At 35.5% G+C, this 13,579-nt stretch overlaps 2 protein-coding genes and 1 long non-coding RNA gene across 5 annotated transcripts; 1 reads left to right on the forward strand and 2 right to left on the reverse strand.

Moving 5' to 3' along the window:
• On the reverse strand, window positions 1–5,748 carry LOC110694160. 3 transcript variants are annotated; one of them, XR_002505776.1, is made up of 4 exons: window positions 5,520–5,748; window positions 2,126–2,188; window positions 1,573–1,738; window positions 1–215 (listed from the first exon to the last, which is right to left on the reverse strand). It is a non-coding gene; the product is annotated as an uncharacterized LOC110694160 (long non-coding RNA). The 3 variants fall into 3 exon arrangements; XR_002505777.1 differs by having other exon boundaries at window positions 2,126–2,205; XR_002505775.1 differs by lacking the exon at window positions 5,520–5,748 and having other exon boundaries at window positions 2,126–4,438.
• Window positions 5,749–8,025: 2,277 nt separating this feature from the next.
• LOC110694606 (F-box/LRR-repeat protein 13-like) lies at window positions 8,026–9,453 on the forward strand. The gene has a single exon (XM_021871773.1). The coding sequence runs from the start codon at window positions 8,026–8,028 to the stop codon at window positions 9,451–9,453; it is 1,428 nt and encodes a 475-aa protein (XP_021727465.1).
• Window positions 9,454–9,820: 367 nt separating this feature from the next.
• LOC110694161 (2-methylene-furan-3-one reductase-like) lies at window positions 9,821–13,207 on the reverse strand. Its single transcript, XM_021871335.1, has 4 exons — window positions 12,723–13,207; window positions 11,209–11,532; window positions 10,942–11,101; window positions 9,821–10,263 (listed from the first exon to the last, which is right to left on the reverse strand). Exons 1-4 carry the CDS (start codon window positions 13,140–13,142, stop codon window positions 9,998–10,000), a joined length of 1,170 nt encoding a protein of 389 aa, XP_021727027.1. The 5' UTR covers window positions 13,143–13,207; the 3' UTR covers window positions 9,821–9,997.
• Between the last annotated feature and the right edge of the window lie 372 nt (window positions 13,208–13,579).

Genomic DNA, 13,579 nt, shown 5'->3' on the forward strand with positions numbered 1-13,579 from the left:
AATTACCAAATTTATAAACGAAAACATCAACACAATTAATTAAAAAAAACGTCGCATATTATAGTAGCTTGTCCCTAAATAAATACATCACTAATATAATTAAGACTAATAACCAAAATAGATAGATGATGGCGTTATAGATGATGTAGTCGCTTGTTTTGATGCTCAAGTGTCCCGGTCTATTCTCTTGTTGCAGCTACATTGCTTATTCCAATCTTCAAAAAAAAAAAAATACAAAGTATAAATTAGTACATTACACAATATAGGCTTATACACACACACTTACACAGTTACACACACACACACACACAAGCTTATAATTCCATCTTTCCATTACTAGCAATCACCACATACGAAGATAACTCAGCAATCGAACGAGGAGCACAACCAAATACCAGGGTACCACCAACGGGCTGTCCATGATTATCCACTACAATGCCCGCATTATCAACTAGTAGAAGCACCTTCTTATCTTTTGACAACAATTTGAGATAAGGAATGGAATAGCAGCCGTGTCAGGCAAAACAACATGAATTGTAAATACCAGAATTACCAGATGGGTTTTTGTATCTAGTTGATCTGCAATCAAATACCAGAATTACCAAATACCAGGGTACCACCAACTCAGCAATTGATCTGCATGGATCTGCAATCGTTACAGCCTGTGAAAATATCAAATCAACATGCCCTGTAATACAGGACATCAAACTATAAGCATTATCAGTCCCTAAAATCAATGAATCATCAAGCCAAGCCATACTCTTCACACCATCAATACACGACATTTCCTTCAAAACCACGAACAACCCACGTTTCCCATCGACCTCTCGATCATGCTTACTACTGCCTGAATTCAGCTCAATGAACACCACTTTCTTCCCCATTGCCACCACAAAAAGGTAGGTACCATCATTATCCACTCCCCTAGAACTGAATTCCTTAACCCTCGCCCCATTCGATCTAACCCCGCCACCTAACTTTTTCATAAGCCTCCCACCTACACTACTACCACTACTACTAACTCCCTGTTCATTGATCCAATTAGAATTTTCAGATTCAGTATTACAAACCCTTCTAGCAACAACATTAACACCCTTTAGAATCCCTAACTTTTTCACAGGATGTAACAATTACAGATCAACTAGATACAAAAACCCATCAGATAGAACCAAAATTCTACCAATTTGATTAAAACATGAATTGAATTAATACCAGAATATACTAACACATCAGATATAATTTGTGTGCATTCAGATGCGTTTGAAGCACAATAATCCTATCAGATTATTAACAACTTAAAATAGCCATTTCATTCACCAATTGTAAATAAGCTTTAAGCATACAAGAACTCAAGAGTGAACTTGATTATATGAAAGATCAAACACATATTGAAATCAGATTAGTCTGCTAAGCAACGACTTAAGTATAAATGTATCAAATCTGATTCAATAAATTTCTTAAAATATCTTACACTGAAGCACCATAAGGGCCTCGATTTCAGATTTTCAGGCAGAATAACAGGGAAACAAAGACATGTGAGAAAACAAACATGTGTAAAAGAGAGCAGCAGACCTCATTGATGACGAATTTCTTTAGAGAGGATAATCAGTATTATTTCAGACTCAGCAAGCTCGTCTGTTCAATCCCGGGGTCTTCTAACTCTCTATTTAAGACTAAATTTCTTCTTCATCACAGGGGCCACTTGATTAACTTCCCCAACAAGAGTTAGTAGCACCTCCTATCCAAATATTACATAGAATCAAAATCACAAAGTCCATGGATCCTCTAAACATGTTAAATATTGTCTTATTTCATTTTGATTAGGTTGAAGTCGCTGTCAAAAAGATTAAGTTGAAGTGCCTAATATACTCCATAAACTAATAGGTAGAATCTTTCCAAGATTAATTTGCTTTTCACTGTCAACTACAGACCAAATGCTCTGTCCATCAAACAAAATTTGCAATAAAGTCACCATATATGATAATAGATTCAATTACCTAGTACTTAGTATGCTTACTAACCAATCTATTTATGTCAGTCTATTTCAAATGGATAAATGAACTGAAAAGGGATAAGAAACTTATATTAGAATCCTGTTGACATAGTCAGGTCCAAGTTTTTATACCTGTTTTATCATGGGCTTGTGTTTTGATGTAGGTGCTTTATCCGTACCACCACCATCCTGACACTAAAAATTGCACCCAGCTATGTAATGGAAATAAAATAACAAGTGGTGTGATTAAACCCAAAGTATCGTTGTTCATTCTTCTAAAATGAACGAATATATAAGGATAAAACAAATACCTCTTCCGTTTTGAAGTCTAAAGATGACAAGCTTGCAACAAGAGTTAACACATTTTATAAAACCTTAAAAAGAAGACAGAAATTGCACAACTCAATAGAAAACGGTAGTTAAAATATAATAGATATATCACTGGCTTTGGAGCAGCCATAGGGGCACGGTGCACTAACCCTTCTTACATGGAAAATCAATTCTAGGTATAATATTTGTCGAATTTTCTTACTTAAGCAAGTCAAGTACATACAATGGATTAGTAGACATCCACTTATTACTACTCCCTAATTACCTATTAAGTTCAATAAGCTATGTAGCAAAAGCAAAACCATTACACTAATTTAATTAAGGAAAAATTGCCCAGAATAATCCGACCTTTACCTCATCCGCCCAAAATAATCCCACCTTTCGATTATTTTTAAATAATCCGACCTTTGATATCAATCTGCTCAAAATGGTCCTAACCGGTCATGCAACTTGCTATAACAAGTTAATTGACACGTGTCGGTTCGTGATTTTTCAAAAAAAAATAAAAATAAAAATAAATATTAGAAAAGTTAAAGTTTCTTAAAGATTTTTTTTTTAAAAAAAAATTAAATTCCCTTTCCCTGCCTAGCTTCCTTGAGCTGCCTCGTCGCTCCGGTCACCCAGACCCCTAACCTAACGCCGAAGCCGACACCGGAGCCGCGCTCGCCTGACCATTCTCCCTTGAATCACCAACCCCTTTTGCCAACCAAACACGCCACACCCTTGCTTCCCCTGTTCCTCATTCAACACAGCAGCGACCAGCCACAACGCCGCCAATTCCGGCCACCGCAAGTAGCCCTAACCATCTCTCACCCATAGCCTCACCTCGCACCAGCCACACACCCCGATACCACAATCCACAACTTTCCACATTACACCACCAGACCACCTCACTCATACCGTGTATACAACCACTAGCCATCTCCAATTCACAAGCCCGCAATTGCAGCAGCAACCACCAATCACAACTGCACCAAAAACCGCTCATCCACTGCAATTCAAACTGCAGCAATCTGCCGCCATGAATGAACCTCTAGCAGCCCTAATTTCAGCCAATTTTGGCTCAATTTGAAGAACCCATGGCAACTATTTCGGCCTCCCTCACCTTCCCCTGCCCCAATTTCAGTCGCCCAGACTACCCACAATAGCGACGACGGTAACCGAGCTTCGATGTCACGGTTGCTACTCCAATGTCACAGTTTCTCCTTCAATCTCACGGTGGCTGGGATTGAGGGAGGGAGTGACTGGGTGGCTGCAATTTTTTTTATAATTTTTTTTAATTTAAAAGTTTAGACAAATTATATAGTGACACATAAATTTTAAATCAAAAATTCAATAAAATTACTTATTTATCAGTTAACCGGTCACTTGGGTCCATTAAGAGCAGATTGGGTATAAAGGTCGGATTATTGAAAAATAATCGAAAGGTGGAATTATTTTGGGCGGACGAGGCAAAGGTCGGATTATTCTGGGCAATTTTTCCTTTAATTAATTCAGAGAAATAGTTGAATGTATAAAGTTCCCAAAAAAAAACTCTTAGCCCATTTGCCAATGAAATACCTTTAGAAGATTCAAGAGCCCTTTATAGCATCTCTATCAAAGTTGGAATGAAAAAGTTCCCGCATTCAACAAAATGTCAGCAAAATATGCCATAATCTGATTAAATATAAAACCTAATCCATAATCTTCAATTTAGGTATCGTTTTTCACTTTTTACGAAAACCTCAATAACAAAAGAATTCCTATATTCAATGAAAAAAACAATCTTTTTGATGAGACATCAATATTAAGACAATTTAATTAATAGCAAATTAATCTACTTCAACCATTGGCGGAGCCACATTAGAACAAGGGGGGACAGTTGTCCCCCCATTTTCGAAAAAAAAGTTTTTTTTTTTAAAAAAAAAAAAATCAAGAAAATACAGTAAAAGGCTATAAATATCATATACTTACAGTAAATATCACAATATTGAATATGGTTTGGTGGTTGAGTCCTTAGTAAGGCTGTGCCTTGGTCTTAGGTTCGATTCCCTACTCTACTATTTTTCAGCTTTTTTGTTTTTTTTCCCCTACTTGTTTTTTGATTACTCTAATTTTCAATAGTCTTTTTAATTTTATTTTTCATTTCCTATTTCTTGTTTTAGGATTTTTAATTTTATTATGTGCTTAAACTCTATTTTTTTACATTTCTAATAAATAGATTACTATTAATTAATTGTTTGTAACTGTGTTTTAACTTTTATTAATACATACGAAATACATATGTAATAATATGATTGATTTGAGAAAGTTGAGTTTATTTTTTCGAATGTAACTCAAACCCAGACCCTTCATATCTACCATCAATTTGTTCTAACGATAATTATTTGACTTTATGATAAGGTAATTAATTCGTATATATCAATTATGTGATTACATAACGGGATTTACAAACATAAATTTATTCATTTTTGTTGGATAATTTTCTTAATATACAATAAAAAATTTTTATTCCTCTTTTGCCATATAGAAATAATTGGCATATGTGATTTCAAATAAATATTAAACAATTTAGGTGATCAATTTTTTTCTTGAGATTTTTGCCGAAACTTTAACCTCCAAAATTTGTCCCCCCGAATTATAAATCCTGGCTCCGCCGCTGACTTCAACAAGGTACACTAGAAGAACAATTATAGCGCTTTTATGCCAGGAATAAATTCCCCCCCCCCCCCCGTCCTCACTACCCACGGCACTACTTACCAGTAACCTTTCTCACTCTCTCTCTCTCCATGAATTACATTCATTGAATGCTGAAATGCAAGCAATTTTCTTGTTTTATTGATTATCTAAGCACATATAAGCGCCACTATAGTACCCCTAGTACTCAATTAAATCGAACCCCAAAAAATCCAAAACCAATTTATGCAATTTCTATACTCATACTTAAAAACTGCAAAACAGAATCCCAATTAATAAATTAAAACTGTACAAGATTAATTAAAGAGCTTGAAATCGTCCTTCATTCATACAAAGAACAAAAAAGGCTATTTATTCAGAATTTTATTCAAATAGTAAAACAAAAAGAAACCCTAAAATATCTATCGCTCATGAATCAAACTCATATCTGACACTAATTTCGTGAAATTACTTCTAAAAACAATCTAAAGGACTCAAATTCGACAAAACAAGAATTGAAGCGAAAAAAGAAACAAGGTACCTCAATATTATCGGCAAAGAAAGGGATAAAATGGAAAACCATTGAAGGCGAATAGAGAAATTCAGCAAGCATATGAGCAGTGCAAGGAGAACCAAGATCCGAGTTTGAAATTCATGACGTTCTAAACCTCATTGCAGAATTTTGGATCTGGATGAAATAGAGATGAATAGTTAGGGTTGAGAACTGAGAAATGAGAGGGGTTTCGTGTTTTGCTTTGGGCGGTTTTAATATTCCTAAACTAAACCTGAAATAGTGGGTTGAGCTAATTACAATCTTGTGCGTGGCACATGCTAACATTCTCGACGCTTTTTCACGTCAAAAATTAATGCCGAACCCACAAAAGCGTCGAGAAAACACGCATATGATATTTACCCACTTGCGCTGTTGCCTCGGCGTCAAGGCTTAAGCGTCGAAATTTTACTCATTTTGTAGTAGTGAGAACAAAAGGAATAATCAAGATTATCTACCAATTGATTGTTGGTGTAGTGGTGATTGGGACTAAACTTGGTAGGGAGACTCGTGTGCGATCCCCTGCTACAACAATTGAGAGGGGATTGGAACGTAACCATTCAGAATTAATCCCGGATCTGGATTAGCCCAAAGGGCGGTGAATTGGATGAAACACAATAGACTTTAATCACTTTATAGCTATGCAATCAAGTACTCCATGCATGCATGATTTTTTTTAGTTTAATTTCCAATGTGACAAATATTTTAATTTCCATAATGTTTAAATAGGGAGTGAATCTCTATGAATATTTAATCTATCAATTATGGGGCTATCGACAAACATTGTATTGAGAGAGTGAGGGATAGGTCTAGTGGCTAGGGATTCCTTCTCGATTCCAGGAGATCCTGAGATCGATTCTCACCCTCGCCCTTGTGGCTCTCTAAACAACAACCACCTTGTATTGAGTTATAAATAGTTTATATGTTAGCATTATTTTGCTTGCTTATTCATCCTATACCTAAATATTATATTAATTGCAAGTGTAATTTTCCTAAACCCTGTAATATTCAACAAAATTAATTAACCTCATGCGCATGGTAAATCTAAGTTACACAATGGATGTCAAATTAAAATTCATACACAAAGATTTGTTCAAGTATCTAACACGACTTCAAATAAAGCTAAAGCTTTTTATCAACCACGAATGCAATTATGCAAGTCGATCATGGATGTTAACCTACCATGGAAGAGGATAATCAACTTGTCATTGTCCTTTGTGTCATGATCTTTACCACGGCTTTGTTCTCTTTATCTTAAATAAGATGTTCATATCTAAATATTTCTGGTTTAGTCTATTTGATTGCTTGACTTGACTAAACTTTCGTCTTTATTGTCCATCATATAGGATAAAATATTATCAAACGAAATCTTATTAGATTTGCCTCAATATGTATTAAATACGAAATTAATAATATATGACAATAAACGAATGAGATTAAGAACAATTGATCTAGTCTGATTTAAATTGCCAAAAATTTTAGGATTTCTATGTTGATTAACTCTCTCCTTATACATAGAATTCATATTTTTGATTCGAGCACATGGAACTTTTGCATAATTCAAACCAATTGTTATGAAATTCTATGTGCTAACTAACATATATTCCTTTTTTATGATCAAATGCAAAATGAATCAACAACAAACTCCTCGTAGATTGCTAACATTCGTAAAAAACTGATGATGTTGTAGGGGTGGGTTTGCCACGGCTTGTTCCGTCTTAGTTTTGTTATTTTTGTGTTTTCTTTCTCGAGGCATTGCCTCTCTTTCACACCAAAAAAAAAAAAAAAAAAAAAAAAAAAAAAAAAAAACCCTAAAAACTCGGTCTTCCCATGAGAGACGGATCATAACAAGAGGTGTTCCCTAATAGGAACACGATCTGCTTTCTAACAAAAGTGTCAATGTTGGTTGGTAGCTGTTAAATTATGACATCAAATACTAATAGAAACTTAACTTGCGGTTCCAAGAGTGAAACATAGCCCCAAGTTTCATACTTATATTAGATCATACAAAATTCCAGTCCTACCCGTTTCGACTTATTATAATCCGATTTCAATCCAGGTCTATTTATACACACCCCTTCTGGTAAGTAGGTTAGGGTCACTAAAATTTGAAATTTGAATGAATCACGAAATGTAAATTTACTAGATTAGACTCGTGCGTTGCATCTTTTTATTAATTTTAATTATTATGCATAAAATAAAGTTTTATCATTTGTGTAAAAAAAAATGGTAATTTTTTTTATTAGAAAAATGTATAGTATAGGTTTAAAATAAAATAAAATAAAATAAAATAAAGATGACATTCTTCATAGAAAATGAATAGATTATTTAATTTATTTTTAATGTTAGAATGACATATTATTTTAGGAATACTTAATACTTCGTAGATGTGTGCATTCTAGGACCTCCCCTACAAGTCTACAACCATTTAACTCCATGAATGAAGTCTCCTCTAATTAAACCCAAAACCTAAACCAAAAGCATCATCCCCACAAAAATGGCAGAAACTCTCTCAAATTCCAATTCCCCCAAAAAACAGAGATCAAAATTGAACCATAATCCTTCAGAAATAGACAGATTAAGCTCACTCCCAGACACCCTTTTGTTTGAAATCCTCTCTCTCCTCCCCCTCAACTCCGCCGCCGCCGCTTCCACCTTATCCCGCCGTTGGCTCCGCCTTTGGACCCACCGCACCCACCTCTTCTTCGACGGTTGCCGCCCCCCATACTTCAAATTCCCCCACTTTTTCACCAACACCAACCACATTCTCAACCAACTCACCTCCCCTCATATTCACACCTTCAATCTTTCCTTCCGTCATTCTCCTTTAACCAACAATGAGTTTCTTCTTTGCTCCACTCTTCTGGATTCATGGGTCCCTCTTATTTGCGCCCGAAATCCAGTAAACTTCAAGGTATGCTTCGACTTTGGATTTACTGGCCATTTTATTACTTTACCGCCTATTATTTTTGAAACCCAATCACTTGTACAGCTTGAATTATTGGGAAATCTTTACTGTAAATTGCCAATTGGTGATATTAACCTCTCTAATTTGAACAAGATTGTTATGCGCCTTCGTTTCGATCCTCGGGTTTTGAAAACATTGTTTAAGTCTTGCCCGTTGTTAGAGAGTTTGTTAGTTGCATTTGAATTGATGGAGGATGAAACAATAGAGATATCAGCTCACAATCTCAAGTCATTGACTATCCTAATGAATGGATCATCGCGTGCTAGCAAATTTGTGATTGATGCACCATTGTTGGAGGACATTGAGATTAACCGTTGCGTTGCATTATATAGTTTTGTTAGTAAACCAAGAGTGTTACAAAAGGCAACTATTGGGTTTTGGACTCAGATTTTTGAGGATGGAACTGATCTTACTCTTCTACCGGAGTTTCTTCGTGGGATTTCGAGTGTTAAGTCCATTCATTTAGTGGATAATCTTGCTCTATTCAATAGCCTTAATGCTATAGATGCGAATGTATGGTTCGACTTTCATAATCTCACGCATCTTAGCTTGATTGTTTCTGAGGAACATGTGATTTGGGATGCTCCAATATCTACCCATTTGTTAAGTAGGCTCAAGAAAATAGATATATCAGAGGTTAAACTTATAGGGGAAGACAATGATATCAAGTTGGTAAAATATATTCTAAGTAATGCAAATGTTTTGGAAACGCTTTACATTTCTAGTGATGCCAACTATGATGACTATGACAAGGGCGGAAGTTATAAACTTTGGACCAAATATATGTTCTGTAGGAGATTGTTCAGGCTTCCAAGGAGCTCTTTAACTTGTAAAATTGAATTTTATGGTGCTTATATCACTGCATCTGTTGATGGATCTGGAAATGGATCAGTTGTTTCTCAAATTGATTGGGAAGGACCTGTCATGTGGCATGACACGGACGAGGATGAGGAATAGAAGGCAAGCCATTTGAGTTTTTGATCCTCAGGTAATTTGATCTCATCGTTTATTTTGTATAGAATGAACTTTGATTGCCTTTTCATGTATGCACATTTTTTGGCTTTGTAGTCTAACTTGAATGTACTATACATTTACATCTCTTAAGTAACAGTATGCTTTACTTCTGGTTGGGCCTCGTAAAATCTACTATGCACCTTTTAGGTTTGTTTAAGTTTTCAGTTTTATATTTTGCGAAAAGTAGGCGCTAGAGAACATACTACAATTCACCCTTCCCCCCTCTCTTCTTGAAGTATACCATCTGAATAACTGTACACACCCAAGAACATTAATTGGAAAGAGCTGAAGGCAAAGATGAAGCAACAAATTTTAAACACCAAGAATTCGCATATGAATATGACCAAACCGAACCCCAAGATGAGATTGACACTCATTCCTCATAGTTATAGTAACATGTTTCCCTGATCACAAATTTCAACAAGATCCACCTGAGCACTACTGAATCTAGATACAGATCATACTGTTAGAACTTGAAACTTTGAACTCAGGTAATGGGATGGATGACTACTTTTCCAGTAGCGCGATTAGTTTCAAGGTAAGTGAAGGCTTCAACAACCTTGTCAAATGTGAAGGGGCCCTTAGGATCAACTATTGGCTTCACCTTCCCACTCTCGAGGTATGGATTTAGCTTCTTCAGTACTTCTCCATTGGATGTCACCACGAATCTGAACCCTGGTGGTGTAACAGCACCAGTTAAGACCACCACACTTCCCCCTTCTTTCACTGCTTTTACATTCCTCTCGCCTTCCCCTGTTGTTCATGAAAGTTGAAACAAAATTAATGAGTGGGAAAGGCTATTTCAAGGAATTACAAAACTGACTAGTGATGCAAAAGATGTTCATTATTTTGCATTACTTTGGAAACTGGTACAGTTTGGATGGATATAATTTTACTATACTAAAAGCTATAAGAGCTGATATCACAAAAAACCCCAATACAAGAAGCCTTTTTAATGGAGAAATGTTTCAAAGCATTTAACTATGGATGTTTTTAAACGAAGAAGCAGAATCTGCATCATTCTTAACTGCAATTATTCAGGCCTTGAATAAGGTCCTTTATACCTGAAAATTACTGAACTGATTTCCTTTTTCTTCCCTTTTTAATTTTCAAACTCAGTTTTTACCAATCAAAATTGATTTGAACTATTTTAGCATTTTTTTTTTGGCTACATGCTGTTGCTGATTAAGACTGATTTTGGCATTAAATATCAGCGCTTAAGTAGATGATGATATACTTTTGTTGCGAGGGAACTTATTTACAAGATCCTCGGTGGGAATTCATCAACTCTTCTCAGAGATGATAACTTTATACTGTAATAGTTAAACTAATCCTAAATGTTGCTAATTTAAGGGCGTCATAACTGATAATTTCCTGTCAAAAATTTTATCAGCAGAGATAACAGAGGTTCTAATTAAAGCATAAACTTACCAACTGCGTCATACACAACATCAAACTTTTCTGGAAGGTCCTCAAACTTCTCCTTGGTGTAATCAATAGCAAGATCAACACCAAGACTCTTCAAAAATTCGATTTTCCCGGTACTAGCAGTGGCTGCAACTTTAGAGGCACCAAATACTTGCTTCGCAAGCTGCCCCAAAATCAATCCAAAAAGGAAATATCAAATCATCTCTTTATCCAACACAGATTCTACACTAGACATTAGGGTATATTCTCGGAGTAATAGATGTAACATACCTGGATTACAAGAGATCCAACACCACCTGCCCCACCTAGAACAAGAACCGATTTTCCAGGAGACATCCCAGCCCTTTCGAGACCTTCATAGGCTGTCTCTACAGCTAACGGGAGACCAGCAGCTTGTACAAAGTCGATATTTTTAGGCTTTAAAGCCAATAATTTTTCCTCCACGGCTGTATATTCTGCCAATGACCCAAATTGCTTGGGACCATCAAGTGCTTTCTCACTGATGTCTCCGTAAACTTCATCCCCTACCTTGAATTCTTTCACTTGACTACCAACTTTTACTACCACGCCAGCAACATCATAGCCTGGGACAGTCTGAACTAAAATTTCCATTCTTTTTTAGTTGCTAAATCCAAGCATGACATTTAATGTATAGAGTAATCTCGATTGCTACACATCGATTACATTAAGTGTTTTAGTACTTAGCATTTCATCACCATCAAATCATAGGGTTCCAGCTTATATTACCATCTACGACTGCTATATTTCCTTAGGAATCGTGAATTGAATCAATATATTTCTCACAAGTATGTACACATGTGAGCTTGATAACATTGCCTAACTGTATGACTACATGGCATACACTGCGTAGAGTGAGCCTTTGCGCTTCTTGAATTGAGTATATGTCACACAAATACAGATACAATGATAACAGAACAGAGACTTGTTATACAGTTAAAAGAATTGTTGTTCAATCCATATAAACTGACTCATTGCATAAGTTTCTTTGACAATTTCGAAATGTTTGAAAATGATCAAACCAGTTCTATGTAGCTATCAATATGTGCAACTTCCATGTATAATCTTGTGTCAACAGTTAAACTTGCTAGAGTTAATATCACCTCGGTAAAAGCAATGTAATTAGTCAGTATAAGTTTATGACCAAATCAACCAGATATTAGCTTTGCAAGACTATGCACCTAATTTTTTTTAAGTTTGCTACTTTTATAATTAATAGTTCTATGTCCTAAAACCTAAGAACATTTAACACTTGTTCAAATTTTATCAGCAAATCATGCTAATAGATAAGTAGGTTATTTGTTATTGATAATGCATTCAATGGCTTAAAAGTTTACAAAGTAACAACCAAGAAGTGGTACACTCATGTAAAGCCACAATAAGACATTTACTACTTCACCAGAGCATCATCCCTCGATTTCCTTGCACTTGTGTCATGTTAATCTTCTTTGTATCGTTCCAATTTAATTTAAAACCTCGGAAGAGAAACACATTACTAATAACTAGTGACTATAACTATGTAAATATCACAAGTAGCTAACAACAAAAATCTAGTATAAATCCCATTACTAGGTAAGTCTCAACATTCAATATTTTAGGTAGTACAAGGCAATATACAACTAGCAATAATATAGGTAAGTTACAAGTCACATTGATAATGTAATTTAAACTAGCAACGCGACAATAAATTAAATAAACCCGAATTGAGGAATTACAAACAACAATAACAACAATACAACAGAGCTAAGGAAAGAAAATAGGCTTACAGGAAGAGGTGAATCAGAGGCCTTAAACTTGCCAAGCCTTCTCTTAAAATCAACAGGATTTAAAGCAGCAGCAGCAACCTTAATTAAAACTTGATCATCCTGTAATTCAGGAACTTTAACATTAGATCCAAAATTAAGGACATCAACACCGCCATAATCCTCATAAATCCAAGCTTTCATCTCAGTAGGAATGGTTGAGGGTTCTACAGAAGCAGGGGCAGTTTGTGACATTGCACAAATTTTAAGGGAAGAAGGGTAATTACAATGTTGGGTACCCTTAAAAATAAGGGTGTTACTCAATTTTTTGGTGGTTTTGGAAAGGCTTGAGAGTGAGGAGAGAGAAAGTGAAGGTGTGTTTGATGAGGTAGAGGAGGAAGAAGAGAATGATAGAGGAATTTTGGTGGTAAGAATTGCTTCCATTTTTCTGATTGATAAAATTTCAGTAGACAGTGTAAAGTAATGGGTGGTATTGTTGTTGTCTATATTTACGGTCATACAAGATTTATATATTTGATGATGAAATTCTGGATTTGTGCATGTTTTTGTATTTGGCTATACAAGTGACACTTGTATGGCAGATAATTGAATCTATGGATGGTGGTCCGGGTTGTTCCGAGCCTATTCGTATAGGCTTGGATCTATATACCTTGGATTTAGGTATCCTTGTCAAATATGAATACGTGTTTAAGTGTCTGACTCTGCTATCTTGTATGAATTCCCATGATTTTAGCGCAAATAAAAGTGCTTAAATTTTCATATTCATATCAGAGTGTCAAGGGTGTGAAACGAGTACTCAGTGAAATACGAAGTAAATAATCGACATTGGGCTCAGTGGTTCAAAATTGATTAAGGCAAGG

This window comes from Chenopodium quinoa, unplaced genomic scaffold (assembly GCF_001683475.1).
Source record: "Chenopodium quinoa cultivar QQ74 unplaced genomic scaffold, ASM168347v1, whole genome shotgun sequence".
NCBI classification, from domain to species: domain Eukaryota; kingdom Viridiplantae; phylum Streptophyta; class Magnoliopsida; order Caryophyllales; family Amaranthaceae; genus Chenopodium; species Chenopodium quinoa.